At 53.6% G+C, this 24,757-nt stretch overlaps 11 protein-coding genes across 11 annotated transcripts in view; 8 read left to right on the plus strand and 3 right to left on the minus strand.

Annotated features, from left to right (window-relative positions):
- HMPREF1541_04033 (uncharacterized protein) overlaps positions 1–167 on the minus strand; it is a gene marked incomplete at both ends in the record, with an annotated part of 810 nt that extends 643 nt beyond the window's left edge. Inside the window, one exon of the mRNA XM_008718381.1 lies at positions 55–167. Coding sequence (XP_008716603.1) covers positions 55–167 — 113 coding nt within the window. The remainder of the gene's footprint in view (positions 1–54) is intronic.
- Positions 168–1,461: 1,294 nt separating this feature from the next.
- Positions 1,462–2,237, plus strand: HMPREF1541_04034 (uncharacterized protein; the record flags this gene model as incomplete). The annotated part of the gene is made up of 2 exons (XM_008718382.1): positions 1,462–1,599; positions 1,710–2,237. The coding sequence occupies 2 exons, from the start codon at positions 1,462–1,464 to the stop codon at positions 2,235–2,237; spliced, it is 666 nt and encodes a 221-aa protein (XP_008716604.1).
- Positions 2,238–3,571: 1,334 nt separating this feature from the next.
- On the plus strand, positions 3,572–4,566 carry HMPREF1541_04035 (uncharacterized protein; the record flags this gene model as incomplete). The annotated part of the gene is made up of 4 exons (XM_008718383.1): positions 3,572–3,647; positions 3,698–3,866; positions 3,915–4,245; positions 4,294–4,566. The coding sequence occupies 4 exons, from the start codon at positions 3,572–3,574 to the stop codon at positions 4,564–4,566; spliced, it is 849 nt and encodes a 282-aa protein (XP_008716605.1).
- A 748-nt stretch (positions 4,567–5,314) lies between these two features.
- HMPREF1541_04036 (uncharacterized protein) lies at positions 5,315–7,102 on the plus strand (the record flags this gene model as incomplete). Its single annotated transcript, XM_008718384.1, has 1 exon — positions 5,315–7,102. One exon carries the CDS (start codon positions 5,315–5,317, stop codon positions 7,100–7,102), a length of 1,788 nt encoding a protein of 595 aa, XP_008716606.1.
- Positions 7,103–7,800: 698 nt separating this feature from the next.
- On the minus strand, positions 7,801–9,216 carry HMPREF1541_04037 (uncharacterized protein; the record flags this gene model as incomplete). The annotated part of the gene is made up of 1 exon (XM_008718385.1): positions 7,801–9,216. One exon carries the CDS (start codon positions 9,214–9,216, stop codon positions 7,801–7,803), a length of 1,416 nt encoding a protein of 471 aa, XP_008716607.1.
- Positions 9,217–10,296: 1,080 nt separating this feature from the next.
- On the plus strand, positions 10,297–11,357 carry HMPREF1541_04038 (uncharacterized protein; the record flags this gene model as incomplete). The annotated part of the gene is made up of 3 exons (XM_008718386.1): positions 10,297–10,646; positions 10,693–10,902; positions 10,949–11,357. The coding sequence occupies 3 exons, from the start codon at positions 10,297–10,299 to the stop codon at positions 11,355–11,357; spliced, it is 969 nt and encodes a 322-aa protein (XP_008716608.1).
- A 1,114-nt stretch (positions 11,358–12,471) lies between these two features.
- On the plus strand, positions 12,472–14,569 carry HMPREF1541_04039 (glutathione-disulfide reductase; the record flags this gene model as incomplete). The annotated part of the gene is made up of 7 exons (XM_008718387.1): positions 12,472–12,635; positions 12,686–13,046; positions 13,101–13,195; positions 13,359–13,692; positions 13,972–14,103; positions 14,151–14,266; positions 14,311–14,569. 7 exons carry the CDS (start codon positions 12,472–12,474, stop codon positions 14,567–14,569), a joined length of 1,461 nt encoding a protein of 486 aa, XP_008716609.1.
- Positions 14,570–15,526: 957 nt separating this feature from the next.
- On the plus strand, positions 15,527–18,346 carry HMPREF1541_04040 (uncharacterized protein; the record flags this gene model as incomplete). Its single annotated transcript, XM_008718388.1, has 1 exon — positions 15,527–18,346. The coding sequence occupies one exon, from the start codon at positions 15,527–15,529 to the stop codon at positions 18,344–18,346; it is 2,820 nt and encodes a 939-aa protein (XP_008716610.1).
- Positions 18,347–18,773: 427 nt separating this feature from the next.
- HMPREF1541_04041 (uncharacterized protein) lies at positions 18,774–19,982 on the plus strand (the record flags this gene model as incomplete). The annotated part of the gene is made up of 2 exons (XM_008718389.1): positions 18,774–19,116; positions 19,165–19,982. The coding sequence occupies 2 exons, from the start codon at positions 18,774–18,776 to the stop codon at positions 19,980–19,982; spliced, it is 1,161 nt and encodes a 386-aa protein (XP_008716611.1).
- Positions 19,983–21,161: 1,179 nt separating this feature from the next.
- HMPREF1541_04042 (V-type proton ATPase proteolipid subunit) lies at positions 21,162–21,826 on the minus strand (the record flags this gene model as incomplete). Its single annotated transcript, XM_008718390.1, has 4 exons — positions 21,162–21,257; positions 21,308–21,513; positions 21,563–21,596; positions 21,728–21,826. The coding sequence occupies 4 exons, from the start codon at positions 21,824–21,826 to the stop codon at positions 21,162–21,164; spliced, it is 435 nt and encodes a 144-aa protein (XP_008716612.1).
- A 636-nt stretch (positions 21,827–22,462) lies between these two features.
- Positions 22,463–22,892, plus strand: HMPREF1541_04043 (ribonucleoprotein-associated protein; the record flags this gene model as incomplete). Its single annotated transcript, XM_008718391.1, has 2 exons — positions 22,463–22,580; positions 22,630–22,892. 2 exons carry the CDS (start codon positions 22,463–22,465, stop codon positions 22,890–22,892), a joined length of 381 nt encoding a protein of 126 aa, XP_008716613.1.
- Positions 22,893–24,757: the final 1,865 nt, after the last annotated feature.

The following is a 24,757-nucleotide window of genomic DNA, read 5'->3' on the forward strand; positions in this document are numbered from 1 at the left end:
GGGGGGGGGGGTAAAAATGTAGCAAAAGTACCAGCAAGTTTGCGGAAGACTCACCGGAATACTTTTGGGTCACCATCACTTGCGGTATCCCACGCGAGCGTGTATGTGATGAAACCGCAGTGGCAGGAGCCCTTGAAGGACTTTTTGCTAGTAGTACTTTCAGCCATCTTTCTCTGTTGGATGTGAATTCAGAATGATCTAGTTGAAGTGTTGAGCAAACACTGGGGCCAGCAAGCCAGATACATAACCCTCAGCAACATCGCCTAAGGTTCGCAATAGCCCAAGCCACACCCGCTGTTTAGTGGGGCTGCTGCCTGAAGCTGCCTGGCACAAGACACGGCCTGGTCGTATTCGTACAGCAACTATCGCGTCGCCAACGCGTCTAGACACTCACGGCGCGTCAGGAAGCCATGTTGACCCGCTGCTTGAGTACCCTTCGAGCACTGGGCCTCGCTTGAATCACGTAGTAAGTCCATGCACCAGCTTGGGCCAAGCCTGGTGGGAGCTTCTCTCCGGTCAGAATTGCAAAGTCGGGCCCGAACCGGGCCGAACAATCTCGAAGCTGTTCTCACTGTGTAAGAAGCAGGCTTGATCTCAAGAAAGACGGAACACAGTACTGTGCCGAGTACAGTGTCTAGGTACGAACTTGTGCTACGCCGCCCACGGCCCTAACCCTGGCGAGCTTTCACCCCCACACCCTCAGTATTGTGGCATCGCTTGTACTAGTTGGGGCAGATCCTGACCCCTCACTCAGTCAAGGCCGCATTTAACGTTGGTCATGTCCATCGATATGATAGTATCATCATGGAGTTCCAGACCCACGAGAGGTGTCGCTGCCAGAGAAGCAGGAGGAGGCTTGTCACAAGTCTCCGACTCCTGTGCTTGGCACTTGGCATAGGTGCCCGGAGAACCTCACTTCCCATGAGACAAGCAGAAAGTATATTGTAGCCAGTCCGGAGGCTACACAGGCAAGAGTCTTTCGCACAGAGAACATCCACTCGAATGTAGAATCCCGCCGTTTGACTCAAAACCCCGCGGTGGGAACAGAGCTTGAAGGGTTTTCCCCTTAGGTAAAGGGCTTCGGAGAGATATGAACGGTGGAGGGTGCTGCCCACCACGATGGCCCGGCGACTTCACAGACCGCCAGGCAGATGCGATGCAGCCAGCACTCATGACTGACGTGCGGAGATATGTGTGGAGGAGTAGATAAAGCTCCCCTGACGTCGCATTCGAACGGCCTAGCACTTGCTCGCACAGCATTCAGCTCACGAATCCTCATCTTGCCCTCCTTAGCTATAAAACACACAACATGTCTGACATCGACTTGACAGCGCGCAATCGCGAGCATTATGAGTATGATCTTCTTTCTCCCGAAGCTTGGGCCGCGTTCTAGATGACTGACGCTGTCCGCACAGCAAGTTCGCCGCCGACCCTCAACTCCAGAGCGACTTTGGCCCGCTCATGCAGGAATGCACAGACCAGTTTCGCGCTCGCCGCACGTGGATAGACTCGCGCCTCGCCGACGAAGTGGACGGAAGCAAGGGCGCGCAGTCCATCAAGCTCCTCGATTATGCCTGCGGCAACGGGACAGCGAGCAAGGTAAGCCGTTCTGCTGGACCAACCACCTTACCTGCCTTCTCATGACCTTGCTGCTTGGCTTCTCGATTCCTTCCCCACTCAGAATAGCTGACCTTTCGCCGTCCTCACAGGGCCTTCTCCCGTACGTAACCTCAGCCCAAGGCCTCGACCTCTCGCCCGGCATGGTGTCCTCGTACAACGACTGGGCTTCCAGCGCAGCCAACCAACCGGGAAAAGCACAAGCTCAGGTCTGCGACCTCCTCCCCGCGACCGAAGAGCAGCTCGCGGACCCATCGCTGCAGAACTTCGACATCGCCACCATCAGCATGGCGTTGCATCACGTCGCCGACCCAGCATTGCTACTCGCAAGGCTGGCGAGATGTCTGCGGCCGGGAGGCGTGTGCGTCGTGCTGGATATGGTGCCGCAGGGACACCACGAGCAGGAGGTAGATGAGGTGATGCGGGAAGAGGGGGAAAAGGTGCGGGCCACGATTGCGAAGCATGGGTTTTCTGAGGGGGAGATGAGGACGTTGCTTGCAGGGGCTGGGCTAGGGGTCGAGGTTGAGTATGTGCTGGTCGAGAAGCCGTTTGAGTTCACGATGCGAGGAAGGAAGGGGACGGTGCAGGGTTTCTTCGCGAAGGGGAGGAGGCCGCTGTAGGAGCGGGGGTGATGGAGAGTGCGGTGCGGTGTCAGTGAGTCTTGCGGTGATTTGGTGTGGGACGGTATACGAGCCGCGTGGTGGTTGTGCGCCGCAGCTGACTATGTAGATGGCGCACTCACAGTATTGGGATAGGCGATCAGTAGGATCGCAGTCGGCTGTCGATAATACATACCATGACCTGCTCAAGCTGACACGGATTACGTTGAATGTTTGATGTCTGCAGCACGGGTCGTTACGATGGAAGTCGCGAACAGGGGTTGGGAAGTCGAGGCTGAGTTTGCTCGTATAGGGTGGCTTGAAGAGGCGTTCTGGAGAGTTAGCAGTACGAACGGCTGGCGTGGCGTTTCGCCGACAGCTGCGAAATCTCCTTGATAGCATAGTGGCGTGATCCCAAGACTTGTGTGGTTGCTTGCAACCTGCGTGCGGTGCGGTATCAAAGACACGCTCGAGCATGCTGCAGCGGCGTTGCAGCTCCGGTGTACCCACTCAAATAAAGTTGAAGATATCGAGATGTCGAGTGTGACGAGATCCGGGTGGGCGTGGATATTTCGATCTCGAAAGCTCGAAAGCGAGTCGACCGCGCCGTGGCTTTCACACTCGAAAGACGACAATTTGATGCATCCCTGTAGGCGCATGCCGACTATTGATCTCGTGCCCTGGGCACACAAACAGACAAGGCGAAACGAGTCAGCGGCCGAAATGAGATCGTGTCTTGTTGCGAGCCGCGTTGTCCTCTTGTAATTTAGCGGCTATAGGTGCAGGGCAGGCAGGGTCCATCTCCGAGGTTCGTTCCCTCTTTGCCTTGATTCGTCCGTCCCCGCAACCTCATCTCCTTTACCACGCGAACAAGTAACAAGCCTTCATCAGCATGTCTATCTTCTGCCTCCTTGTTCGTCCTTTCTTCCCGCTGTGCTCGGCACCGCCCGGCTTGGACGCCCTTTCGAGACGTGATCTGTTGTAAATCTTGTGACGAGGACTTGGGCCCAGCGCTAGCTGCCTGGCTTACCGGGGTCTCCCATACTCAAAAGAGCTTCAGTATGAATGTTCAAGACGGGCTTTGCAGTGGCAAGGCTCGTCTGGGTCATCGATGTGAGACATCAGATCCGGCGACCGTGTGCCGCGACAGAGCATGGCGCTCCCTCGCTTTAGAACATCCTGGGTCAGCCGAATCCGGGGTGGTCAGGTAGGTTGTCTCTTTAAATGTTGCCGCCCTGGGCCACATGGATAGAGCATCTGGTTGACTCTGTTGTGTGTGCTGTTCTGACTTTGGTTCTCGAGCCTGTCGCTTGCCCATCCTTTGCTTTCGAGCGTCCACTCCTTATACCTATACCATGTTTGCCTTCCTGTCACTCCTTTTCGTCTTTTCGGTGGGATTCGTGCAAGCTCTACCTGCTATATCTCGACGTGGTTAGTATCAACTCATTGTGCTGGCACATCCGTAACTGAATCATCGTCAGATGTGCCACAGGGCTTGTTGACCCAGCTCGAGTACCTGGCCGAATACAGTGCCGCCAGCTATTGCCCAGAGAACAACTTGCCCGGCTCGAGCACCCAAGTCACATGCAGCGCCGGCAACTGCCCTCTTGTACAAGCTGCCGGTGCCACCACACTGGTAGAGTTCCAGAAGTATGTTTTTGGGGGACGTAAATAGGTCTCTAACTGACACCCTGACAGTGTAGGCCCGGTGGATGGGACTGGCTTCGTAGCGGTCGACCATTCCAGACAGTTGATTGTCCTGTCTTTCCGAGGAAGCAGATCTCTGGGCAATTGGATCACCAACTTGAACATCGTCCAGAAGCCTTTCCCTGCTTGTGCAGGCTGCACCGTCCATTCTGGTTTCTACGACACGTGGAAGTTCGTCAAGTCGCAGGTCGTGGGCGTATTGGCGACAGCTGTAAAGCAATGGCCCACCTACCGAGTCATTGCCACAGGACACTCGCTCGGAGGTGCGGTGGCGACCATCGCTGCAGGTGACCTGCGCAAGGACGGGTACACGGTCGACCTCGTACGCCAAAAGCATCGTTCTTCCCTTCTACAGACTGACAGCTGACAGTATTCTTACGGTGCACCAATGACAGGCAATCTGTTCTTCGTGAACTACGTGTCATCGCGCGGCAATAACTATCGAGTCACCCATGCAGAAGATCTGGTTCCAAAGTTGCCGGGATACGCCCTGGGCTTTGCACATGTCTCCAATGAGTATTGGATCACGTCGCCCACGGGTGCAGCAGTGACCTCAGCCGACATCAAGGTCAGCAGTGGAGCATATAATCTCAAGGGGAATAAGGGCACTCTTGGCTTGAGCGCAGATGATCATCAATGGTGAGTCCACCCCAATAGGCACTGCAACGAGCATCTTGTGGCCAAGAGACACCATTCTTCGGCGGTGCAAGTATCCTGCTGCATGAACATAATCGCACCGTTCTTCTAACCCAGTTTGGCTGACCGCATTTCAGGTATTTCGGGGAGATCACAGGCTGTGGTCCGGACGGCCTGGAGTTTCCTTGAGAGGACAACGACGTTACGATTATTCGTGTATTGCTTAATTTAGTGTATAATTCCGCTGTACCAAAGCGTTCCACGAGCATGGTTCAACTTGCGTCACCATACTTTTCTACCATGGACCTACTTTCTTGCCTCATGATGCGGCCTGTTGGTCGTGGCCGTGGACAAGAGCAGACGTGCTACGCTCCCGAATCTATGCTGAAATCAAGTTAGGTCGATAGAACAGAAGACGCAATCTCGGTGCCCGTCCACTTGCTGCGGAAGGTGCCTAGGCGTCATGCCGGCAAGGAGCATGCCAACAAGACTTTTTGAACCATCAGTCGTGCTCAGGCCTAATGGTTAATGCAGCTGCTGTGCCGAACTGGACTTGTGCTGTTGATAGAACGTTGTACCCGCGGCGCTCAGGCCGGATAGGTCCTCGCAAGCTAGTACCTAGGTAGTTAGTCGCGTCTCGCCTAGGTTGCCGGATGCGAAAAGAAGATCAGACGATGCGTTCATGCAAAGTGGAAGTCACGCATGCAAGAAGTCCATGCTGCCACGTCCCATGGTCTACGCAAGCGCTGGTAGGAATGAACAATGCGGGTAAAGTCCTGATCCAGCGCTTCGCAGGATCGTGCCTGCCCTGTACAAGATGGCGAACGCCAGTTCAACTCCTCCGCGGAGCATCAACATCCAGTCCACAACCTAATGTCTACGCCAGCAGCTTCCCAAATTCGGGACGTATACAGCTATCTCTTCTGCAAAAGCGCTCTTTCTCTCGAAGTTCCCGTTCACCATTCCGTGAATCCTTGGTGGTCCACGCCCTGCGGCCTCGTAAGAATGAACATCCGGAAGAGAAAGAGAAAGGTCTAGCTTTCCAGGACCGTGACCTGTCGCGGCAACAATTGCAACAAGTGTTTGGTGCAAGCTGTCCTCCACCCCACAGAGCCAACCAACTCCTCCGCATCTTGCATGGTCGCCGCAACGATGGTACTCTTGACCTACCACTCTCGCCCTCCATGCAGGCCCTCCTCGACCAATTTCCAGACGCCCAGGATGCTGCCCTGAAGTGGCTACGAACACACTACCAACTGGACGAAGACGCTGCTATCATAGCCCGTCTCCAACGAGAAGAAGCCGGAGAAGATTACTCACCGTCCGAGATTGAGCAGCGAGGCCAGGACATCGGGCTCTACCATCCTCAGTCCGGCCGATACCAGGCTGAGCTGTCGGATTCTGGTCGCGAAGGTGATGTTTGGGGTCGCAGCGAGCTGGAGTCGATCCGTGCAGACAATGAAGCCAAGGCCGCCCGCGAAGAGGAGGAGTTGCAGACTCAGATCGATCAAATCATAGCTGAAAAGCAACTCGTTCAGGAGACCAAGAACAAAGCCTTAGCTCACCGGCCAGAGCAAGGCCTCGAGTCAGCAGATGAGATTCGTCCTCCCAACTTGTTCGAGAAATGGGTTTTCCGAGCGAAAAATGAGGCCCAGAGTCGGATGACGATGGAAGACGTGTACAAGATGACCTTTATCCAACGTGTCCTGCCCTCCGCAGCCTTCGTTGCGCTGGTATGCATGGGTTGCTACTTGTTCGCGGAATACTGGGGCCCTCCACGACGCGCTGACCGTTGGTTCCCCGACATGAGCCTCACTTACGCCACTGTCTCCACGTTACTCGGCCTCAATCTGCTCGTCTACGTTGGCTGGAAATTTCCACCACTGTGGAAGATACTGAACAAGTTTTTCATCATGACGCCTGGCTATCCTCGTGCTCTGAGCATGCTGGGCTGTACTTTCAGTCATCAGAGCGCCTGGCATTTGGTCAATAACGCTGTCGGCCTTGTCATACTCGGTTCCCGTCTGCACGAAGAAGTCGGGCGTCCTACCTTCCTAGCAATTTGGATCGCCAGTGGTGTTTGCGGAAGTTTTGCCAGCTTGGTGTTCCACGCCGCAAGACGAACCTTTATCACTAGCAGCGTCGGCGCCAGCGGCAGTGTGTGCGGCACGATCGCGGCACTCTGTTGGCTGAATGCTGATAGGTACGCCTCTATCGTCTTCCTTCCCGATTCGTGGAAAGAGCTGCTGTCGGCCAAGATGTGGATGCTTCTAGCTGGACTGCTAGCATATGAGACCTTTGGCCTCTTCCGGCCCCTCTCAAGGATCGATCATGCGGGGCATTTAGGCGGTATGTTCACCGGAATCATCGCCGCACAGATGATTGACCAAAAAGATAATGCGAATCATGCGAGGAAATCCCCAATGCAGCTACAGTCGCCCCTCTATGATCTCAAAGATGGGGTCAGTGAGATGTTAGGCGGGAATAAGCAGAAGGTGGGGGAGCCGAAGAAGGGTCCAAAGAAGGATATGGGTGTCGAGTAGGCGCAAGAAGACTTCTGGAGGATGTATGATTACTATAGAAGCTCGACTTGTTGTAATAGCTACGGCGACCGCATTGTTTGTGGATTTGGCCCATGAAATGTGAATAACGAGTCTCACTTCGCTTGTCCACCGTGAGTTGCGCCTTTGCCCAACCTAAATGTGGTGCTTTCGTTCCACACGTCTCCTTCCTTCCACTCCACGCGCCTACAATAGACGACCTCCGCCGCTCTCCGGAACGTCGCCTCGCCGCTTCCGTCCACGCTTTGCACGATGTCCATCGTTTCCCCCCAATAGAAGTTGACTCGAGACAACTCATAACTTCATTGCACATGTTCCCCTAAACTGCACGTCTCAGTCGGAGCTGTGATTGACACGGCAAGCATGGTGTTACCGTGAACGGCAGGAAAGGGCCGTGTAATGGAAGTAGTAGTGTCAGGATTGCCAAAAGGGGGGGGGGTTATATCTGTGTTACGTACGTGTTTCGCGCCGTGTGATCTAAACTCTATAGCCAAACAATTCGCGCTCTTTGCATCGTGTCGTACTACATCGCATCTCATTGCATCGTGGACATCGTTCTGAGGGGGAGACGTCATCGTAGTGTAATCATTACCTCCACATCCTACCGGCCAACCGACCATCCAACCATCCAATACCTGAGTCTCGTGAAACCAAAAAAAAGCATTCGAAAAGTCCAGCTCTCACGCCTCCAACCCAAGCTTCTCGCCATCGAACCCCAACTCCCCCCTCTCACTCACGTCAATGACCCTCCTGACATATCCCCTCTCCACTTCCCTGGCTTTTGCGCGCCCTTCCTCTAGCCGCTCCACACCCAATCTGATACTAGCGATGTGAACCTCCAGCGGCACGGCCTTGTTATCCCCCTTAACCTGCCGCTCCAAGCCCGCCGCGTCGACGCGCGTGCGCAGCTCCTCTAGCTCGGCGCCCATGGCCTGCAATTTGAGGATGGTGCCGCTAACATGCGCGAAGGCCTGGGTGCGATACTCGCCGACCTGGCGCAGCAGGCGGAGGTGGTTGTTGTATTTGGAGAGCTGGGCGCGGTTGCCGCCCAGCATTGTCCAGAGGTGGGAGAGGATCTCGTCCTTGGAGACCTGGGCAGACTGCTGGCTGGAGAGGGAGATGCTGTGGATGACGTCGAGGCGATCTTCGAGGTTCTGGAGCAGGAGGAGGAGGGCTTGGGCTTCGTCGATCAGCGAGGCTATCTCGGCGCTGATGACGTTGGTGTGCACGAGGTATTGGTCCACGAGGCGGGATTGCGTGAAGGGGATGGGCGTGAAGGGATAGAGGAGGGAGCTCATGAAGCGGGGGAGGATGGAGGAGGAGCGCGAGGTTTGGTGGGACATGTCGTCCAGGATGCGCTCGGTCCAGCGGGCGGTGGAGAGGGTGATGTCCACGGCGCGGCCGACGTGTGAGTTGAACTTTTGGAGGTCGTAGGATGCGGTGCGGGCGGTTTCGACGAAGCCGTCGAACTCGAGGACCAATTCGCCGCGTTGGGGGAGGCTGGAGGAGAAACGCACGATTTGGCGGAGATCGCGTATGGATGCTTCACTGCGCTTCATGGACAGAGGAAGTTGGAGGGAGGAGGTAGTATCATCCAGGATTTCTGAGAGGTGCCCTTGCGCGGACATCAAGGAGGAGAACTCGGGATCCGCAGACGAGGTACCATCTATGGTAGGCTGCGAAGCGCCGTCTGGTTGATTGTGAGGGGAATGGTAGGAGCATATCGGAAGGTTGAGGAGGCTGACGCCTGGAATGCGACAGACTGGCGAGAAGGAGGCGTATATTGAGCTTGTGAGCAGGTTGGAGACCATTGTAAGCAATCCTGCAAACATGTAGATTGCTAAACAGATGGCCAGTGGCTTTTTGACGTATACCAGTGCTTGCCATATGATGTCTAGAAGGAACCCACATACGGTGAGCAAGTAGTCCCAAGCCTTGTCCGCAGAAGAGTCTGTGCGCGTCTCCACTGGACGGGATCTCTGTGTTTGTTGGCGTGGTGAAGCCGGGACGTTTCTTCGGCGAGGCTGAGTGCTTCGCGGACTGCTGTTTGGCGTCTCTCGCCGTGGTGCGGCATGGATGCTCTCCATTAATGGCATGATGAAATCTGGTCCTTTGCTTGGTGTGCCATCGGATCTGCCTGATTTACGGCTTCTTGTAGAGCTAGACTGTGATGGTTCTGGCTCTGATTCAGACAGGCTGAGATCTCCTTCAGGGTTCCATTCGCTGCCGCTGCCGTCAGCCTCACTGACCACCCAGGAGTGTCCAAGTCGTGCAGGCGATGCTCGAGTCATTGATTCTTCGTGGTGGATTGGCAGTGCTCTTCGAGACTCCGCACTGCGCTGTTGTTAAGGAGGTTATGTCAAAGTGGCGACAATAGATATCATCTGCCAAGAAGTTGTAGGCGACCGCAGGCAGATGCTCATGGTCTGGACATAGGCCCAAGAATGATTAAGAGGCAGGGTCTTAAACGATCAGTGTCGCATTTGGTTACTTTAATGAAACGCCTGGTGTTGAAGCTAGAGCAAAGTGATATAGTGCAATGACCAGAATTAACGAGGTTGTCTTGAAGCAAGGCACGCGCCACCGCGTCGAGGCTGCCGTACAGAATCCAATGACGTATGTCTTGGCACATCATATCTAGGGTGAGCGAGACAAACCCCTTGAGTCACTTCAGATAACTCTTAACAAGCATTAGATATTCAAGCTTCACACCTGTGTTTGATGTAAAACAATGCCGTCCCTGGAAGCAGAGGGTCGAACTTCATGAAATGGTATGCCATATGCTCGTGCCCTCCCAGGAGTTCTACGCCAAGGTACCGGCCTGAATGTTAATGGGTCAAACATCACCTACGAAAATGTTACTTCGCAAGGCGCAAATCCCGCTGCAGTCGTTCGAAGGGTGGTAAAACTAGGGGATCCTCCTACCGAAACCCGTGGTTAGGCTCCAGATAGAAGCACTCGAGGCTGGGGCAACCCCGCAATCTCAAGAGCTGTCAGCTTCTCCAAGAGCTTCAGGAGGATTTGTCCGGGGCACCCGCAGAATGAACCGAGGTCTGCGGCTAACTGCATATCCTAGATAATCAAATCCACAAAACAATAGCTACCTGAGTTGCGTTTAGCTGACCGAGTACGCTGAAATCTTTTCATCCGTTTAAATTCTCCATCAGCTTGTGAAGATGGCAGTGGTACAGCCCCCTTCATCCTATAGTACGTTGGGCTTTGGACATATCAAGGTCGGACATGTACCTGCTTCCTCGCCCACGCCAACGCCGGTCCTGGTGATCACGCTCAATCGACCGCAAAAGCACAATGCATTCACGAGCCAAATGCAACAAGAGTTGTGCACCGTGTACGAAATGATCGAAGCGGATGACCGCATCAAGGCCGTCGTGATCACCGGTGCTGGTGAACGCTCGTTCTGCGCCGGCGCTGACCTGGAGATCGGCTTTCTTGGAGGAGCATCGAAAGGAGGCGCTCAGAACAGCACCAACGCGAAGACGGAGCGTGATGTAGATCATCGGGACGGGTGAGTCGAGCCTGAGAGTTATTTCGACGATGCTGACCCCAAGTAGCGGAGGCAAAGTATCTCTCGCGATCTATCAGTGTAGCAAACCGACCATTGCTGCCATTCAGGGTAACGCGGTCGGAGTGGGCATTACCATGTGCCTTCCAGCTGCCATCCGGGTGGCCTACTCCAAAGCCAAAGTTGGCTTCGTCTTCAGCAGGCGCGGGATTATCATGGAAGCAGTGTCGTCCTTCTTTTTGCCGAAACTGATCGGCACGTCGAGGTTAGTACCCTGTTGCTGAGCACGACGAGTACTGACAGAGCCCTAGAGCGATCCACCTGACAACCACGGGAGAAGTACTCCCCGCGGAGCATCCGCTCTTTGGCACACTCTTCAGCGAGCTGCTGCCTTCGCCGGAGGCAACACTTAAGCGAGCCCTAGAGCTTGCAGATGTGATCTCCAAACAGACTTCACTGATCAGTTCAAAGATTATGAGGGATTTGATGTACCGAGGACCAGCAACGGCTGAGGAGACTCATTTGCTCGACAGCAGGGTTATACACGGTATCTTTGGCTCCAAAGACAACACGGAGGGGGTGAAATCGTTTTTCGAAAAGCGACCACCAAACTTCCAGGGCCAGTTCCCACAGGATGCGCCCTCTGCATATCCATGGTTTCCGACCATTGACACACAGCAGCCGGCCAAAGGAGGTCACACGAGTAAACTCTGAGGGTCGCAGGGCATGGTTTGAGGGGCATTCGGAGAGCGCAAACCTGTTGAGCCACCAGAGGGTTGGTACTGCAAGGTCAATGGGAGGCCCTTCTTTGCAATGCAAAGTCTGTATGGCAACAGACACCTGTAGAAGGCTGATGACAAGTCAAGTCACGCAAGCGTTAGTCAGCTTTCGCGTTGAGCCCAACAACACAATGCCAGCCTTTGACGAGGAGAGCTAAGAAGAACGAATAAATGTTTACCTTACGACTGTCCTTGATGACTCTTGGTCCACCGTGATCGCTATCGTAGGCCATTGACTCCTTCGCAACAGGATACGATCGGAAATTTTGGCTGAGCGTCTGCACTGAATGATTTACTTGTGATTAAGGATACCATAAACCAGCATGCAACAGCCTTGCGGAGATCACTGCAAGGTTGTCGCCCCTAAGATGGATTGGAGCAAGGAACGCGAAAAGGTTCAGCGTGATCTGGAATCTCCCGGCTGGACGAATCGAGGTGATATTGCACGAAATGCGTGGAGTGAGGACAGCTCCAATTGTCAATCACGACCCTTGGCTCCTTCCCAAATCCCAGTCCAGTAAGGTTTCTTCACTGCCTGTCTTTGCAACAATGGACCGCGCAACCCGAGATGCGTTCCCGACAACGACATGCAGGCGGGTTTGTAAGCGTGTCAAGCCTAGATGTGTCCAGGACCCTGCCGCGGATCTGCCGGGGGTGGAGAGCGGAGTGGAGGGGCAGCCTGTACGGACCGCGGCCGAAAAAAAGCATCATTACCGTACTTCGCGGCGGAAACTGTCGTCATTCAGTCGGTGGTGATTTCGCGCAAGTGCAATACAAATAATAACCTCGATCGTGCAGTATTTGACCTTGTCTTTGCCTTTCTTGTGATGTCAATGGTTGTCGGTGAAGCTCGCCGTATCGCAATCAAGCTGTCGTCCTCCACACAGACCATCACAACATCCCTCCCCCTCGCTTCTGCGCTCACGTCGAGCTCAAGTTCCTCTAGACTATCCGCGGTGTCGAGACACTCTACTTCTACGCTCACTCCGAGTCTTATCTCGTCTAGACTTTCTGCAGTGTCGAGACATTTCACTTCGAGCTCGAGAAACATGGCGCCGACAACCAAGAAGTACGACTATATTGTCATAGGCGGTGGAAGTGGTGGGAGTGGAGCGGCTAGAAGAGCGGCGGGCTGGTACGGCAAGAAGACAGCACTGGTCTCTGCCGGTGTCTCGGGAGGCTGCTGCGTGAACGTTGGCTGCGTTCCAAAGAAGTGGGTGGATCACCAACTTTTAGGCGGGTGCGCATGCTGACAACTGGCAGGATGACGTGGAACTTTGCCTCCATAAATGAGACCATACACAAGAGCAAATACTACCACTATGATGCAACTAAGGGCGTGCCCTTTGACTTCCACAAATTTGTGGATGATAGGGATAGCCGGATAAAGACTCTGAACGGAGCATACGAGAGCAATTGGGCAAAGGACGGTGTCGACCTGATCCACGCAACTGCCAAGTTCCTCTCCGATCATGAACTGGAGATAACACCCAATGATGGCTCAGAAGTGTATACACTTTCTGCCGACCACATAACAATAGCTACTGGCAGCTATGCCACCGTCCCGAAGGACATTGAGGGCGCGAAGCACGGTATCACTTCGGATGAGTATTTCTTGATCAAGGTGAGAGTGTCTTCCGGTTTCGTTGATATACTCGACCACTGACCATCTTGACAGGAGCTACCGAAGTCCATGGTCTTCGTTGGAGCTGGCTACATATCCGTCGAGCTTGCTGGCGTCATGGCTGCATTAGGAGTAGAAACACATATGTTGTAAGTGTCTGCACGGACTCGGACTGAGCTAGCCGGAGGAGCACTTCGTGGCGTTCGGAGCTTGTTTCTGGGAGTTCCGGGCTCATGAGCATCTCTGACCCCTCTGTGCTTTGGACAACGTCCTATCTTTGTCCCAATACAAGACTAACCAGAATCAATACAGCATTCGTGGCGAAACATTCTTACGCAAGTTCGACCCCATGGTCCAGGATATATTGACCAAGCACTACGAGGAGATGGGCGTCCATATACACAAGAAGCATCCCGGGATCAAAAAAGTCGAGCTACTCAACCCTGCCAAGGACGAGTCGGATCCCCGCGAGAAGAAGCTCAAAATCACCAGTAATGATGGCTCCGAGATCATCACCAACGAGCTCCTCTGGGCAATAGGTCGTGGTGCGGAAACCCGGGGCCTTGGTTTGGAGAACACCGGTGTCAAGCTCGACAAAACTGGCCATGTGATCGTCGACAAATTCCAGGAGACATCGGTAAAGGGCGTTTACAGGGTAAGTCTACCAAACTTGAGTTGCGGAGACCTGTCTCGGAACTTCTCTCCTAGGAGAATGTCGACCGACCGAGTCCCCAAACGACCCCAAAACGCACACTAGCAGCTGTTGTTGTGCTGTTGTCCCATTTCTGCCAAACTGAAACGCGTTCATTACTAACTTGTGTAATAGTGAGTTCACTGCAAGAACCCACGCAATCTTGTCTCGGGCCACATCCTGGCTCCGCCGCCCCTTCTCCCTCGGTCTTCAGTGCCAACTTAAGCTAACGAGCCTTGTTACAGTCTGGGGGACATCACTGGACAAGCGGAGCTGACACCTGTTGCCATTGCGGCAGGCAGACAGCTCGGCAACAGGTTGTTCGGACCAAAAGAGTACAGCGCTGCCCATCTGGACTACGACAACGTAAGATACCATAAGTCGACAGTCCAGACCATGCTAACTTCCCGAAGATACCAACCGTTGTCTTTTCTCACCCGACCGTGGGCACCGTGGGGCTCACTGAGCCCGCCGCCGTGGAGCGATTTGGCAAGGAAAATGTGAAGGTCTACGAAACAAAATTCTCAGGGTATGTGGACTTCGAATCTCCACTTGCAAACTAACCTAGATCAGAATGTTCTACGATGTGTTCCCGAAGGACATCAAGGCGCAGTATCCCACTGCCTTCAAAATGATTGTCCAAGGTCCCGAAGAGCGTGTCGTCGGCTTACATATCTTGGGCGAAGGCACGGACGAAATGATGCAGGGCTTCGGCGTGGCTGTCAAGATGGGTGCACGCAAGCAAGACTTTGACAGCACGGTCGCCATACACCCCACCAGTGCCGAAGAGTTGGTCACCCTTGCCCCGGGTAGCCGTAGGGATGCAAAGTAGAGCGTGGGCTGACTGCGAGGTTTCAACACTGTCTCGTACCTCGGGGAACTTCTACCAAAAGAGGAAGAGAGTGACGGCATTACCAATTGGCCGTAGATGGCCAGCAATAGATCGTAGAGCCTCCTCAATGAGTCTAGACGGGTGTATCAAAAATGAGAAGCGGCCCCTTCGATAAGGCTGACCAATGCCAAGACCGCTGAAAGTCTTCCACCCTCAAGTTCGGAGTCAACTTCGCCTTCTATCTCGGACTGGGTTTGAGGAGAGTTGTAATCATTCGCGGTTCCATTCGGCAGGCCTCATGATGTTACAGCTGGTCGAGCTGACGGATGGTATCTACCGGCCGGAGCATGTCAAGGGCTCGTGCTGCTTTGACGTGAAGATCCCAAGCTGGAATTCCGGACTCTGCCGTAAGTGAACGCACGCTAAGGTGAGGTGAAGCTCTCCGCTCTTTCTCTGAAGCTATTCCAAATTGCCTGGCGCAGTCTTTGAGCCACATGCAACGACATGACCGAGGACTACTTGAACCCGATGTCGTCGCAGCTACGCACTTAAACAAGCACTCTGCTTCAGACATGCTTGCACCCAAGCAAATATGCGCGGATTAGCCTCATTCATGAGCTCTCACCCCACCGGTCCAGTGGTGTTGACTTCGTTTGAAGTTCGAGATGGCCCTCCAAGCTCATTGCGACCTCACTTGAGCTTCCGTGGCCTTCTTTCACGTTGATTCACCACGTGAGAGTGGGTCCGGTGCCCTCGAGCATGTGCTTGTGCAGTCAGTCCAGTCCCTCTCTACTATATAGATCTCTTCCTTTCCCATACAAACTTCCTCTTCCGCATCTCAACCTACCCCCATCCACTCCCGCCAAATTCCTTTCCTTCCTTTCCTTCCCACCTCTTCCTTGCGAAGTACAACCTACCCCTCATCCACTTCTTACCAGCACAGTTCCTACGTCGACAATGCCGGCCTCCAAGTCTAGCACTCCCGCAGGAGTCAGGAGCGGTCCTGCTGCCCCTCCAACTTCCACTTCTGGCCAAGGTTCTCAACCTGGAACTCCCACAGGATCCCGGAGTGGTCCTGCCAACCCACCCATCAGCTCTCCGACAAATAAAATGCAGCGGCTTAGCGTCGGTGTCAAACTACCCAGGCCTTCAGGTCCTGGCAAGCGCGGCGAGAAGCTACTTGTCTCTATCAACTACTTTCCCATTAACCCCAGCAACACACCTGAGCAGATCTACAAATGGGCAGTAGAAATTCGTCGCTTGCCTGCCGGCCAAAGCCACCCACCCATCAGCGCCCGGCTTATCCGCCGAATTATAGAACTCTTGCTCCAGCGGTTAGAGTATGCTCGTGGAGTTTATTCCAACTTCACGAACACTTTGTGGTCTTTCGGTCCTCTAACCTCTGGCCGAGGGGTATCTACTATTGTCACGGTCGACTACTATGAGCGCGAGGAAAGTGGTCCTCGATCAGGTAACGAGCAGATTCTCTATCAAGTTAGAATCACATCGGCTGCTCTTCCGTTACGAACACAGCCTTTGGTGGAGCTCTTCAAAGATCCCAGCAGTAACACGGTTCTTGAGCGTGAGGATGAGTATGATGAGGCTCTGAACAACATCATCCTCCGGTTTCCCGCCCTTCACCCTCGTCTTACGACTGCTGCACGCGGCACCAAGATTTTCCCACTCGAGTTCAACTTCCCGGATGTTGCAGGGGCGCCTGCAAAACGACAGGCACTCGGTGGAGGCCTCTCAGCTTATCGTGGCTACATTCGCAGAATCAAGATCATCCAGGGTGGCTTGGTCCTTGCTGTCAACACAACAGCCGGCGTAATGTACAACGACAACCGAGCCAGCGAGCTTATCTCAACCTGGCGAGCAAGCAACCAAGGAAGCCTCCCGGAACTGAGCCAGTTCTTGAAAGGCGTCAGGGTGCAAGGTCTATTTGGCTCGAAACGAGTCAAGCCAATACTCTCGGTTCACCACAGAGATGCCGATAATGCGAAATTTCGACTGGACACGCATCCAAAAACTGGTGCTGTAGTGAACCGTGATGTTACTGTCAAGTGGTGGTTTTATGAGGCTTATGGAATCAACGTTTCACCCACTTGCATGGTCTTGAATGTTGGAGGCGCCCAGAGAGCTCTATTCTGGCCTGCAGAGCTGTGTATGGTACTCCCCGGCCAGTCCTACAAGAAGTTCCTGGCGTTGCCAGAGCAAACTCAGTCTATGATCAAGTTTGCGTGCAGAACGCCGACTCAGAACAGCTCACTCATACTGGGAGAGGGCCTGCAGATGCTAGGTGTACAGCAGCAGCAGGGTTCTATAGGCACCATTGATGGCACTCCCTTGAGATTACGAGCTGCCATGCTGCTTGTGCCCGGACGGCGCATACCTTCACCTGCTCTCAAATTCAGAAACAAGTCTACTATCAACAGTCGTGAGACTTCGAGCGGCCAATGGAGTATCGCCAACAAGCTATTCCTTAGGGCGCCACTGAAATGCCCCAAGTATATGGTCATGGTGTTGAAGCGAAGTCGAGAACCACCCATCAGCAATTTGAAGGCCTTTGAGAGGCAGATCAAGGAGGAAATAGAGAAACACTGTGGGTCAAGCCAGCCGGCAGTACAAGTGCAGAATTGCAACGTCCTTGACTGGCCTGATCAAGATCAGCTGGGGTGGTTGCGAACTGTCTTCAAGCACTGCCTGAGCCAGGGGGTGGAATACTGCTTCATTGTTCCATCAGCTCGCCAATGGTACCACACGATCAAGCTAGCTGGAGACACTGTGGGCATGCAAAGCACCGTATCTATGCGGAAGAAGGATGGGTCTGTGAAAGCCAGCTCACAGGAAGTTGTCAACCTTATCCTGAAATGGAACATGAAGTCGATGGGCTTGAACTTTGGATTGGCTGCTCCCGCCGACTTCGAAAATATCATCGGCGGTAACACTATGGTTCTGGGTTTGGATATTGCTCATCCTCCCCCTGGCCACATGAAAGGGGCACCCAGTATCGCTGGTTTGGTGCACAGTATTGATCGTTCCCCAGGACAATTTCCTGGGGTCCTCCAGCTGCTAAATACCGACCCAGGAAAAGAGTCCCGAGAGGTTGTTCCCCAAGCCATCCTCCGGGCTATGGTCCTTACGGCTCTTAAGCGCTGGTTCTCGCGCAACAAGTGTCTACCAACAGTGCTGTTCATGTGCAGGGATGGTGTTTCAGAGACACAGCTACAACAGGTCCTGGACAGCGAGCTGAGCGGCATGAAGCAAGCAGTTCGTGAAGCCTACGCTGGTGTTTCAGAGCCGAGAATCTTCATTTTGAACACCCAAAAGCGCCACCCAACCAGGTTTTTCAAGTCGCCAGATGATAAGCGAGGCTCGGCCTTCGACAAGAACTCGAATCCGTTGCCAGGGCTTATTGTCGATGAAAAGGCTGTCTCGCGCAACAAGGATGACTGGTACGCCGTGAGCCATAAGACATTGCAAGGCACTTGTCGTCCCGCCCATCACGTTCGGTTGTGGGACGAGGTACAGCTGTCCAAAGACGATCTAGAGCAACTGGTGCACAACCTCTCTTTCATTTTCCCTAGATCAGTCACCAGCACGGGCATCCCGGCACCGGCGAAGCTCGCTGACGTGCTCTGCCACCGTGGCAAGGAACTCCTCCACGATGTCTACTATCCAGAGGATCCCACTCAAGTGTATTCCATTCACGATGGCTGGTTTAAGGGCCAGCAAGACCTCCATCCGAACATCCGGGACACGATGTATTACATTTGATGCATTGACCGGCTTTCGTCAGCAGCAGACGCCGTCCTGACACTCATGACGAGCAACGAATCTTAGAGGCGGAGCAACAGGCATATTCGGTCGAAGGCATCCTCTATCTTTCAAAGTTTTCTCTTGGCTAGAGCTGGAAGCATACGAGAATCACATAACTTACGTAAACATAATCAAAGCACACATATGTTAAAACACTCGTCTCTCGCTGCTGTAGAGCCAGAAGTCAGTTGCTCTCCGGCCGTCGGACGTCGGCCGCATAGCCGTGGCTTGGCATGCAGGCGTTGCGCCATGGCTCTTGCCGCCTCCAAGTCTGATCACCTGCTATCTCGACTCATCATTCCTGCATCGTCATTCCTCCCACCAAACCACACCGCCCATCGAGGCACAAGTACTCTTGGGACGAGTTTGAGCACGGCTGTCAGCCATGTTCAATTCTTCTCTGCGGCGCGCAGCCCGATCTGCACCCTCAATACCCTCTCGCCCAACAACACCATCGATAGCGCCTTTTACCTCACGAACCCATCAGAGGCGGCACTCCTCTTCGAAGCCGCCTGCTCCCCCAAATAACAATGGCTCGCCTACGATTCCGGCTGATGTGAAGCAAGTGACGCCCAGATCGGAAGCTAAGGCCGAGAGCAAAAAGCCTGCTGAGCGCTCATCGAAGAAGAAGGCCGCTGCTCCAGCGAAGGCCGAGGCAAACGAAGCGCAAGAGAATTGGACCTCATCATTCCCAAGCGTGCCCACTACTGCGCACATGGGCCAGAAAGGTACACAGTACACCAGCCGCTTATAAGAAAATTGCTGACATGGGACAGACCTTGCCGTTGCCTCTTTCTATGCTATTCATAGACCCGTCTCGATAACAGGACCAGGTCCCAAAGCTCAAGAAGCCTCTTTCAGTGTTGATCAGATTTTCGCTCCAAAGCCATCGAAATCAAGAGCGAAGCAAACAAATGAGTTCGTTCTGACGCTTTCTTCTGCCCTCGACACCCTGAATAATGCCATCGCCGATAAGCAGGCGCAGACACAAGCACAGTCAGCTCAACCTAGCGACGACTCGACCTCTCCGCAGAAAGAGCTCTTCCGTGTAGTTGATGGTTCTGGCAATCAATTCAAGGTCGTGTCGAGCCCGGCACAAAACGCATTCCGTCCGTTCCACCCTCCGCCGCCACCAACGGCATTATCGCAAGAACAAATCGATGCCCTCGACCGCCGAGCTGCCTCTGTGGAGGAGGCTGGCGAAGAAGCTCTGGCTTCCCAACTAGAGGCTCAGATTCAGGGTCAGGATGCCCAGGCCGCTGCAGCACGCGGTCGTCGTGATCGTGCAAAGCTCGAGGCTCTTCTCAACCCCTCATCACAAACGCACAGCGCGGAAATCGTCGTGAACACCAAGACCTTGCGTGAGAAATACAGCTTCTTCACCCCGACAGAGCCCGCACCGGTACAGGAACCAGGCAGAACTGCACGTGTGGGACAACGGAGACGGAGAGGTTTCGCCGTCCAGGTACCGGGAAAAAGGAAGGTGACGTACCGAATGATAAGCGTGAAGAGGCAGAGGAAGTTGAAGATGAAGAAGCACAAGTACAAGAAGGTGAGTTGCTTGTCCTCGAAACAACACTGCCGTGACGACTGACAATGCATCAGCTCATGAGGAGAACGAGAAACTTGCGAAGGAGGCAAGATAAGTTGTGAGCTTTTCTGCTCTCTGTCCGATGGAGTGCACCGTTTTGCTGCATACCAGGCGACGTAACGGCCATAGAGGTTGCCCATTTCAGTGAGCTATTACGGCTCTTATGCATTGATGGGCGTTTTAGCATGCGGGCTTTTGCTTCGCATACGCACACTTGTGTTCATTTCGGCATTCGAAGGATCTTCGCTCTTGGTTCACAGCATTGTTAGACAGGGATTCGAGGATGATGGTGAGGCTGTCACCGCGGTGAGAGGTCGGATGCCGACTGTTGAAGCTGATGTTAGATTGCTAGATCCGCCAACTCGACGGCAAGTAGACAAACAGGCTGAAAGCAGGTGCATTTGCCATGGCGCTGCGTAGCGCTGCAATATAACTCCAACGTATCGCTGTCCGCAATGAGAAACGCTTCCTGAGTCAAGATATCCTTAAGCTAGATGTGCACGGAACAACACCCAACCCCACCCACTCACTACCCGACCTGACAAATTGAATGTTCTACGTGCATGACAATCAAACCCCGACGGGCCCTGTCTGTGCCGCCAGTACTACTTCAGGTAGATAGTAGTCAGCGGGTTACTACGCCGAGAAGTATGTAGGTCGGGTACTGTTCATCATATACCCGTGCGTGATGTGGAGGAGAGGGAGAGGGAGAGGGGGCTAAACGTTTGGCCGTGGTCGGTGCTGCCTTCGGTCATGCCCTCGCCAAAACACGAAAAGCCTGCTCGAGAAACGAAGGCAGAAGACAGGGAACAGCAGTACAGTGGAAGCCGAGAGAGATAGAGAGACTGGGAGCATGATATAGCATTATCTCTATAATGCATTCAATGCGCAATGCCGGAATGGCGGCAAGGACCTAGGAATCGAATGCCCGCCGCTTGTTACATACAGCTTTCCTCAGCCCAACTTCCCTTTCCCCTAGCCGGCGTCACCAATTTCGACAGCATCGCCATAAGTCGATGAATAGTCTAGAGCGTTCATACAATGTCGGTAGTGCTGCGGACTGCCGTTTTTTGCTGTGTAGAGTGAGCCAGCAATTGTCGATGCGTGTTCTCGTTCGCTGCTGGAGGCGGAAGGATGAATGGTGTTCTTAGCGCATCCTTCCGTCGTACTGGCGCAGTTCCTTTAGCACTTAACGTCGGTCTGTGCCTTGGAGTTCATGAGCAGCGCGACAATGAGGCCATAAAGACCCAAGACTTCGGCGAAAATGAGAATAAGAATCTGGCACGTGTCAGTTCCTGGCTTCTTAATAGTATGTGTGTTTTGCTGACCATTCCGACGAAAAGTCTCGGCTGCTGTGCAGTACCACGCACGCCAGCGTCTCCAACGATGCCAATGGCGAACCCAGCGGCCAAACCAGAGAGACCGACACTCAGACCAGCGCCGAGCTGGATGAACGATGTAAAGAGGGGAAGCTCTTGCGTGAGGTTGTCGGAAATCAGGACGGACACGACGAGGCCGTAAATACCAATGATACCTATCGTGACCATCAGTAAACTTGCGTCGGCATATAGGTGTCAACTAACCAGCCATAATGACAGGAACGATATTTTTGACCTGCTGGCGTTAGCAAAGCTGAACCAAGAATCCTGATCGAACCAGGAGATAATCTTGTTAGGGAGGACTCGAGACGTACGATGAGATCCTGAGACTTGTTAGCAACATACAAATCAAGCTGTTTCGAGACTCACAGGACGCAGGACACCCATGGCAGAGATGCCGACGCCTGACTTCGCTGTGCCATAGGCGGCGCCGAAGCAGGTGAAGACAATGGCGCTCGTGCAACCCATTGCTCCGAAGAAGGGCTATCGTCTTCGTCAGTTCTTTGTAAAAGTGCATCGTACGGGCGGGACGGAGCGACGGAGCTCGTCAGCGTAATGGTGTAAACATACCGCATAGACGGGACTGTGGAAAACATTGTTAGCAAAGCATCATAAATGGTGCCGCAGCAGATAAAAAGCAACTGTCAATGCTCCCGCCTCACAGGCAGCCAGGGTCAGAGGTACGAACCAGAGATCAGTCATGGTGGCGGCTTTTCGGATCGCCTTTTTGTCTGGTAGACTTGGGTATAGAACGAGGCTGCTGGGTAGCTGCGATTCCTGGGACGTTCAGGTGCCGGCGAGATGGAGATGGCTCGTAGAGTGAAAGCGCAGATGGATGATGCGAGGATGCAGACGCAGACGCAGACGCCGAAGGACAGCTCCCGCCAAGTCTTGTGCTAGCGGCTTGGCACATGTCGTTCTGAGCGCCTGCTCCAACTTTTTTTGCAGAGCATCGCAACCACAAGGTTACTCTTTTCTTTCCTACAAAACCACTTCAATTACCAGAGCAAAGGGTGAGCAGCCACTGCAGTGATCCCGCTCGATATCAGTAGCGAATTTTCATCATCCTGCCTCCGACCGCATCACATCTCCCAACCCACAGAAATGGCCGACAACCCAAGTGCCGCATGGCCCATTGCCGATGAGGCTCTGTCTCAGAAAATTCTCGACATTGTCCAGCAGGCCTCCAACTACCGTCAGCTGAAGAAGGGCGCCAACGAAGGTCAGTGTCTTCTTGGTATGTGCTGCGCATGGAACTGACTTCTTTGCAGCTACGAAGACTCTCAATCGCGGTACCTCCGAGATTGTCGTTCTCGCGGCTGATACCTCTCCTCTCGCCATCCTCCTCCATCTGCCTCTTCTCGCCGAGGACAAGAACGTCCCCTACGTCTATGTTCCCAGCAAGACTGCTCTCGGCCGCGCCTGTGGTGTCTCACGCGCCGTCATTGCTGCTTCAATCACGACCAACGAAGCCAGCGACCTCATGCCTCAGATTCACGAGCTGAAGAATCGCGTTGAACGTCTTATGATCTAGAATGATACCCAATCTGGTGGAGCATATGGGTGTCCAGGATATCTCGAGCTCACGCTCGGCAGGCGGAAGGCTCAGTTAGCAGTACAAAACAGAGACTAATTCATTGATTTTTTGTTTCCCTTTGACCAAAGGTCAGGTCTACAGCATTGATGGGCAGCGCCCCTAGGCTCGCAGCAGAGACTTTTGGTGCGATCTGCTGTGAGTTTGGGGGACTCGCTCGTCAATTTTGACAATCCTTGGTGTTTCCCACTGAATGTACAATACGCTATTTCTAGCTGTCCATGCCTGCTGACTACAGACCAGATCCCGAAATCGACGAGTGGTATCCCCAGGTTCACAGCAGAAGCGCTGTGGGCGCGATCTCCTATGTGGCTGGGGAACTCGCGGGTCGAGTCTGTTGACCCCTGTTGAGCTGTGAACGATATCCGAGTCGTTACCAGACCTTTGTGACCCATTCTCGCATGCACTTCAGGGCCTCCTCGCCAGCTTCCGCGCCTTGTTGGACTCCGCCGTGAGGTTGATAGGAAGCCCGAGCAACAAGTCACGATTCTCAATGACTCCCACAACCTAGACATGCCAGCTGGGCCGAGGATAGAAGTGGTGGTTTCACTGACCAGGCAATGACCCTCGATCATATTCATCTGGGGCCTGCAGGGCTCCAGGCACCCACAAGTGATGCAACTTGACCTCGAAGGGTCCATATGATACAGTCCAATGCAACAGGATCCTCGCTGGTAAACAGCCTCTGAGCAGTTTCTTCTACTCGGTAAACTCCTTGACCGCATGATCATCCGGCAGCTTCGTGGATTCGGGGTTCTCAAGAAAATCCAGCATGCAAATCTAGCCTTGTGGTGCCACGCTGAGCATACTGAGGGGACACGATTCGTTATGAAACGGGCAGCGTTGCAAACCGGGAAAACTGGAGACGATGCTGGACATGTGCCACAATGCAACATGGCCCAGCTTTGCCGACCAAGTGTTGGTGGCTATCGCTGGAGGCAGACCATACTCGCCCCGACGACTCCTTTTCAATTGTGGCTTCCGGAAGCGTCCACTCTCCAAAGGAGCATCCTCCGCGAGGCAATCTAGAAACTCTCACCTAGGAAAGTGGCATGTCTTTGCCAGGCCGACAGAAGTGTTCCTGAGGTCGTCCGTGTAGTCGCGGATGCGATATGAGCCATCTTATCGCCGATAGAAGACGCCCGAGAGGCCTGCAAATCCTCCCTGGTACTTCCCATTGCCAGCGCCTCTCGCCTGACATTACTCGCGCAATGTCACCAGATCACGCGTCGTGCCTCCAACGGGAGCTTGAGTAGTATCGAGAGGCGCCATAGAAAGTCTCGCTTCCGTCCTTGTGATGTTGCTAAGTCATGATAGTGGTAAGGCAATGTGGGAATAGCATGAGCTGAATTGGGAAAGGAGTATATTCGTGTGGCGGTCACGTCGGTAGGTACATAGATAACGAATATATTTAGCAGCTAGATGGATGCAAAACGGACCTGCCACAACAGAAGCAACTTGGCTGTTATCAATGAGAACTTTGACATCGCAGCAAATCTTCCATTACCAGCCATAACTTCACCATAATGACACCTGTGTCTATTAGATTTCCTTTTCTGCGCACTGGACTGTATAGCAACCTTAGGACGGACAGAACCTCAGGCAGTAAAAGACTTGGCATTTTACGTCGCCCCTGTCCCTTCACTTGCAGCGAATATATCACGAGTAACATCAGAACGTAAAGAACCTCAGTCTTTCCACTAACACATACGTCGACATGTATATGCGCTGTCCACTAATGATCTTGTGATAAGCAGAGTACGCCGCTATGCAACAGTCGCTTCCGCCTTGGAAGCAGGCCTCCT

Source organism: Cyphellophora europaea (genome assembly GCF_000365145.1).
Source record: "Cyphellophora europaea CBS 101466 unplaced genomic scaffold supercont1.3, whole genome shotgun sequence".
Taxonomy (NCBI): Eukaryota; Fungi; Ascomycota; class Eurotiomycetes; order Chaetothyriales; family Cyphellophoraceae; genus Cyphellophora; species Cyphellophora europaea.